Source organism: Pangasianodon hypophthalmus, chromosome 4 (assembly GCF_027358585.1).
Source record: "Pangasianodon hypophthalmus isolate fPanHyp1 chromosome 4, fPanHyp1.pri, whole genome shotgun sequence".
NCBI lineage: Eukaryota > Metazoa > Chordata > Actinopteri > Siluriformes > Pangasiidae > Pangasianodon > Pangasianodon hypophthalmus.
This window is the reverse complement of record NC_069713.1, coordinates 1,893,792-1,901,291: the sequence shown is the minus strand read 5'-3', so window position 1 is coordinate 1,901,291 and position 7,500 is coordinate 1,893,792. Positions and strand designations below refer to the sequence as shown.

Below are 7,500 nucleotides of genomic sequence, written 5' to 3'. Positions count from 1 at the left end.
GTAATATTAATTTTTTTGAGGTTCTTTGGATTTCATCATCTCTTTCCTAAATTCCCAAAAAAAAAAAAAAATCCCTCAACATTCATATTGGATTTTTTTTAAAGTAACTCATTTGCAGTGTGACTTTGTTTTTAATAGCTTGGTGTGTGTGTGTGTGTGTGTGTGTGTGTAAAGAGAAGCATATTGCTCCTTTGACTGCATCCTGCTGGTTTTGGAAAGGAGAGATGTTTTAGCATGTACAGTGTGGTTATGCTGAAGGTTTGATCTGCCTTGAAAGAGAAAATTGAGGGGTTCAGACTTGGAGCGCTGCTTTATTATTTTTTTTTATTATTATTACTATTACTTTTATTATTATGTGTGTGTGCGCAAGTTTTTTTTGTCTGAAAGGGAATTAAAAAAAAAAAAAAAAACAGCTAAAAATAAAAGGGAAGAAATATATCCCAGCCCCTCCTGGTTTCTTTCTCCACAAAGAAATCATTTGAGCTTCCTACCGCAGCAGCCTGAACGGGGACGTAAATAGTTTCAGCACCATGTGGATGTGATTTTAGAGAGAGAGAGAGAGAGAGAGAGAGCAGACTTTTTTTTTAGAAGGTTTTAAGACTTTGTGTTTTTATGGGTCACTCCCTGCCATGTGGTGCGCGAACATGACGGAGAAACATCAGGAAGCCGAGCTCGATTGAAAGTAAATGTTGAAGAGAGATCCAGATTCGTTGGTGTGAAAGTGCTTTGGGAGAGGAGGCATGGGATCCACACCGGCGCTCCACACGCTGAGCTTCATCACCTTCATCACCATCCTCATCTTCACCCTGCAGCACGGCCTGGTGAGTTCCTCTAACTGTTCTCATTCTGATTTTCACTCTCACACTGAAGCATCAGGTGTAATTACATCCCATGATGCACTGCGGTTCAGGTAACCACACGCTCTCAGATTAAAAAAAAAGTAGTGGAGCTGAGGTGGAACATCTAATACACATTCAACATGTATCTTTTACCTGGAAGTGTAGATACAGTGCACCTTTAAAAGAAAAGTTTTAGTGTTTAGTAATTATTAAAGCTTTAAAGGTGCAGTACGCGCTCACACTCTCAGAAATAAACCCCTGTACGCCTTTTTTCCGATACTGAAACCTTGAGTATCAGCTTCTTTAAAAAACTACTACGATTTCTTTTTCGTTACCTGAAACACTTCACAGTTAAACTCTTTCACACGAAAATCACTTGCACTGATAGAATAATAAGGTATAAAGTATAATAAAATCAGTCTGAATTAAAGAAAAACTCTTTATGTGTAAACATTTCCAGCTCCAGAAATAAATGTCTTTTCCAAATCCAAATCCAATCTTTCCCGTTTGTTACAGGATCTGATATCTGACATGTTTTCCCCAATATCCAACAATATCCAATCCAGTTTTTTGGCTGGTATTGACCCGATACTGATACTGATACTGATACTGGGTATACCGGATCAGTGCCATGTCTAGTACCACACTTTAATTTTCTTTGTTGCTGGAGGGCATGCGAGCAGTTAAAGCGTAGCCACCCTAGCGTAAGGTATGACCACCCCACTGGCCACCCCAGTAAGACTATTATTATAATCATTATTATTATTATTGTTGTTATTATTGCAGTTAGCAGTGTCATGTGATGTGAAACTGAATGACTTGTTAGATCTCACTACGATTGGCTAGTTTGAACAATAATGAAAAACTCGCACTATAACATCGGTTTGAAATTTTGAAATTTGAAATTTCATTTCATCATTTTCCGTCAACAAGTGCAGCTCGCTAACGTATAAGCGAACCATTCCTTTAATGAGAAAACACTGGTCAAACTTAACGACATTCATCATTTGGAGTCATAATAATGGCTTCATCAGTTCTTTATAAGCTACTAATACTAATTCTTCAGTATGTTATTAGCTATAGCTAAGAAGATTTTGTAAAGCTAGCGTATTTTTATAAGATGTAGTCCAATGTTGTGTTAGCTATGACCTTTTTAGCTTGCTGATTAGCATCATTGTGGTTTGCCGCCCCAATACAGTCACTGAGTCTAGCCTGGCCTCGCCATTGCAGAAGCTGCTGGCGTAATACCATCAAACATACACCTTCTATACCTGGTGTATCGCTGTGTATTTTTTACCTGTAAAGGTGTGTATACACTCTCCAAAAATGGCACTAACTTGTATCTTTCCTTGTCACTGGGGTGACACATTGTTGGGACCTTTAGAGTTGATCTTTATACCTTTAAAAATAATTTAAGTTCCACGGATGTACCGTTAAAGCTTTACTCTACAAGCTAATTAAATTACACCACATGAACCTTCGTAGGTAAAATATATGCACTTGATGGTTTAATATTTTAGTACCTTTTTTTTCAGAGTGTGGCTACACAACACTTTATAATTTGGCAATGATTACAAATGACGTCATACTTTTTTCCATTTATAGTTACATTTAATGTTGTAGAAGTTAGTTCCTGTTCTCACCTACATTATAGCAGCTATAAACAGTCGTTCCCTCACCAGCCTCTCGTTTTCCTCTCTGTCGATGTTAATAAGACAAAAAAACGCAGCTGGTCATGTTTCTGAGAAACCGCAAAGCGTAAACTCCTCTGTCTTTCAGAAAACTTAAACTTACAGCTTTACCTCTGACTGTTATAAAGCGCTGACACTGGAGACTCCTTCCAGTGGAGTGAAGCGTCAGCCGTATAGAGTCCCTGTGAATGAGCTGTTGCTATAGAAACGATAATGTATTAGAACAAGCGTTTTAATATAAACCTGTGATTTGCAGATGCACTACTGTCAGAGCTGCTGTTAAAGGAAATTATTCAACACCCTCTGACCAATCAGAATCCAGAATTCATCAGCGCTGTGGTGTAAAGTGAATTATAAATTGATGTGTCAGTGCAGTCGCACTTACACACACACGCACACACACACACACACACACCTGCAAGAGAAAATGATCAAACGCACTCTGTGAGGATCAGGCTTCGTCATCAGCGCTGTCTCAGGGGAAGCTCTGCAGTAAAGCACTGAGGAGAAAGAAAGAAAGAATGACAGAAAGACAGAAAGAAAGAAAGAAAGAAAGAAAGAAAGATGGTACAGGAGGAGCGTGGTTTAGACTTTACCTCACAGACACACAGCAATTTGTCTTAATTATCAGGTTTAGGGATGTGTGTGTGTGTGTGTGTGTGTGTTTGTGGGGGTTGGAGAAAATGAACTGGAAATAAAGAACAGATAAACATAAAGAAAGAGAGAAAGAATGGATGGATGAAAGGCAGAGAATGGATGGAAGAGGAGAAGGCAGCTGTTGTTGGATGTTGATGTGCAAATGAGTGGTTATTGCCTGTGGTGCTGTTAAAGTGCTCTAAAACTGAAATGTGTTTTTATATTTGTAGAGGAACATTGTGTGTGTGTGTGTGTGTGTGTGATGAATGAGGACTGATTGCTGCACTGAAACGCCACCGCTGCAGTCAGGAGGTGAATTTTGGGGTCTGTAATGGAGTGATTTTGTGACTGAGACTGAGATGGAAACTAAACGTGAAGAGAACAACAATGTGTATGTGTGTATATGTGTGTATGTGTGTGTATATGTGTGTATGTGTGTGTATATGTGTGTATGTGTGTGTATATGTGTGTATGTGTGTGTATATGTGTACACGAATGCCTTTGTTAAGTGTAAGAGTGTGTAAGAGTGCGTGCATGAGCGTTTATGTATGAGGACTGATTGCTGGGGGAAGTGTTTGTGTGTGTGTGTGTGTATGTGTGTATGTGTAAGAGTGCGTGCATGAGCGTTTAAGAGTGTGTGTGTGTTTGTGTGTATGAATGCCGTTGTTGAGTGTGCAGGAGTGTGTGCAGGAGTGTATAAGAGTGTGTGCAGGAGTGTGTGCAGGAGTGTATAAGAGTGTGTGCAGGAGTGTATAAGTGTGTGTGCAGGAGTGTATAAGTGTGTGTGCAGGAGTGTGTGCAGGAGCGTGTGCAGGAGTGTATAAGGGTGTGTGCAGGAGCGTGTGCAGGAGTGTATAAGAGTGTGTGCAGGAGCGTGTGCAGGAGTGTGTGCAGGAGCGTATGAGAGTGTGTGCAGGAGTGTGCAGGAGTGTGTGCAGGAGTGTATAAAAGTGTGTGCAGGAGTGTGTGCAGGAGTGTATAAAAGTGTGTGCAGGAGTGTGTGCAGGAGTGTGTGCAGGAGTGTATAAGAGTGTGTGCAGGAGTGTGTGCAGGAGTGTATAAGAGTGTGTGCAGGAGTGTGTGCAGGAGTGTATAAAAGTGTGTGCAGGAGTGTGTGCAGGAGTGTGTGCAGGAGTGTATAAGAGTGTGTGCAGGAGTGTGTGCAGGAGTGTATAAGAGTGTGTGCAGGAGTGTCTGCAGGAGTGTGTGTAGGAGTGTGTGCAGGAGTGTATAAGAGTGTGTGCAGGAGTGTGTGCAGGAGTGTATAAGAGTGTGTGCAGGAGTGTCTGCAGGAGTGTGTGCAGGAGTGTGTGCAGGAGTGTATAAGAGTGTGTGCAGGAGTGTGTGCAGGAGTGTATAAGAGTGTGTGCAGGAGTGTCTGCAGGAGTGTGTGTAGGAGTGTGTGCAGGAGTGTATAAGAGTGTGTCAAGGTGTGTGTGCAGGAGCGTGTGTAGGAGTGTGTGTAAGAGCGTGTGCAGGAGTGTGTATAAGAGCGTGTGCAGGAGTGTGTGTAGGAGTGTGTGTAAGAGCGTGTGCAGGAGTGTGTGTAAGAGCGTGTGTAGGAGTGTGTGTAAGAGCGTGTGCAGGAGTGTGTGTAAGAGTGTGTGTAAGAGCGTGTGTAGGAGTGTGTGTAAGAGCGTGTGCAGGAGTGTGTGTAAGAGCGTGTGCAGGAGTGTGTGTAAGAGCGTGTGCAGGAGTGTGTGTAGGAGTGTGTGTAAGAGCGTGTGCAGGAGTGTGTGTAAGAGCGTGTGCAGGAGTGTGTGTAAGAGCGTGTGTAGGAGTGTGTGTAAGAGTGTGTGTAAGAGCGTGTGTAGGAGTGTGTGTAAGAGCGTGTGCAGGAGTGTGTGTAGGAGTGTGTGTAAGAGTGTGTGTAGGAGTGTGTGTAAGAGCGTGTGTAGGAGTGTGTGTAAGAGCGTGTGTAGGAGTGTGTGTAAGAGCGTGTGCAGGAGTGTGTGTAAGAGCGTGTGTAAGAGCGTGTGTAGGAGTGTGTGTAAGAGCGTGTGCAGGAGTGTGTGTAGGAGCGTGTGTAAGAGTGTGTGTAGGAGTGTGTGTAAGAGCGTGTGTAGGAGTGTGTGTAAGAGCGTGTGTAGGAGTGTGTGTAAGAGCGTGTGCAGGAGTGTGTGTAAGAGTGTGTGTAGGAGTGTGTGCAGGAATGTATAAGAGTGTGTGAAGGAGTGTGTGTGTGTGTGTAGGAGTGTGTATAAGAGTGTGTGCAGGAGTATGTGTGTGTGTAGGAGTGTGTATAAGAGTGTGTGCAGGAGTGTGTATGTGTAGGAGTGTGTATGTGTAGGAGTGTGTATAAGAGTGTGTGCATGATTGACAGTTGTGTATGTGTTTTGAACGCTGATATTAACTGACCCTCTTTAAGCCCCGCCCACTTCTCCCCATCTCACGTTGGTCATGTCCTCTCCTCTCCTCTCGTCTCGTCTCGTCTCGTCTCGTTTCGTCTCCTCTCCTCTCCTTTCGTCTCGTCTCCTCTCCTCTCGTCTCGTCTCGTCTCGTCTCCTCTCCTCTCCTTTCGTCTCGTCTCCTCTCGTCTCCTCTCGTCTCGTCTCGTCTCGTTTCCTCTCCTCTCCTCTCCTCTCCTCTCACCTCGTTTTCATTCATTTGTCTTAGTCATAGGTCAGGAATTATGAGTTACATAAATAGGGTTTATGGTTTGGGACGCTCCCACAATGGACTGACGATGGTGTTTATGTGCACTATGTAGTGAATAGGGTGTGTGGTTTGGGACGCGCCCACAGTGGACTATATAGTGAACAGGGTGCATGGTTTGGGACGCGCCCACAGTGGACTATATAGTGAATAGGGAGTATGGTTTGGGACGCGCCCACAGTGGACTATATAGTGAATAGGGAGTATGGTTTGGGACGCGCCCACAGTGGACTATATAGTGAATAGGGAGTATGGTTTGGGACGCGCCCACAGTGGACTATATAGTGAATAGGGAGTATGGTTTGGGACGCGCCCACAGTGGACTATATAGTGAATAGGGTGCATGGTTTGGGACGCGCCCACAGTGGACTGATGATGGTGTTTATGTGCACTATATAGTGAATAGGGCTTGTGGTCATGGACACATTCATTAAGCATAATTTTAGACAACAATTGCCACATATTCACATGCTAATCACCCAGAATGCACTGCAGCGAGAGATCTGGACTGAGTGACTCAATGTTCCTCAGTTTGTCCAGTTTAGCAGAAAAATTGACACATTTAGCGAGAAGTTAATTGCAGCCGCATGACTCAGCTGTTACTCTGTAATGAACTACACACAGCCCTTTGTGTGTGTGTGTGTGTGTGTGTGTGTGTGAGGTATAAGCAGAGGTTTACAATTTTTACTGTTGGAGAATTAGCAAGCTTGCTAGCACGCTACATCACAGCTAAATTGCTAATTGCACCATAATTAGAGATCATTTTTGTGAATTGTGGTGGAAATCAGTCATAAAAGCCATAAAAATAGTTAAATTTCTTTGGATTAGCTAACCATATCTACATATATGAATCACTAGCTGGCTAAATAATTAGCTTCTACTTAAAGCTTATTTAGTTTAATGTTTTTGTTTTGTCTAAAGTGCTATTAAGTATGCTACCTAGCATAAATCTTGTTCTAGCATATCTCTGTAAAACAAGTTTTAAAATTTTTATTTTTTTTCATATATGAGGGGTTTTACGTTTCCTAAAATGGCTAATACGCTATTAAGAATTTCAGCTAGCTGATAATTTAGCGACTGTTTCCAGTCTCTCTGTAAAACAAGGTATTAAATACAGCTAGCGTTAAAGGGAGGAAGGTGTCATCTCTAGCTTAGCTAAATGTACATATCTAAATCACTAGCTAGTTAGCTAAGTAGTTAGCTTCTACGTAATGTTTATTTTGTGTGTCAGAATGGATTTTATGTTTCCTAAAATATCTAGTGTACGATTCAGAATGCTAACTAGCCCTGAGCTGGGGCATTTGGGACGGAGCCTCGTTCGTGGAAAACCCAAAACAGATCTTCGCATCATATTTAGCTGGCGAAATGTAACGTCTCGCCTACGTACACCACAAAAGACGAGAACAGCTCATGATTCATCATTTCGAGTCCCTCATTGTGGACACACAAACACACACAAACACATACAAACACACGAAAGCCACACAAGCTCACAGACACACACACACACACACACACACACACAGAACAGAGTCCGGAAATTTCCCTCTGTACCATAATTACACAGTTAAGTTTCTGACGCTAGTCACGCCGCAGAGCTCAGCTTTCCCAGAGGTTTTTATAACACACACACACATGCACACACACACAAACACACACACACGTACACACAAACACAC

General features: G+C 42.6%; 1 protein-coding gene across 1 annotated transcript in view; it reads left to right on the top strand.

The window, feature by feature from the left end:
* Positions 1 to 7,500, top strand: part of pth1r (parathyroid hormone 1 receptor) — a 60,355-nt gene that overhangs the window by 695 nt on the left and 52,160 nt on the right. Inside the window, exon 1 of the mRNA XM_026910231.3 lies at positions 1 to 821. This exon is cut by the window's left edge and continues 695 nt beyond it. Within this exon, the coding sequence (XP_026766032.3) occupies positions 741 to 821 (81 nt within the window). The 5' untranslated portion in view covers positions 1 to 740. The remainder of the gene's footprint in view (positions 822 to 7,500) is intronic.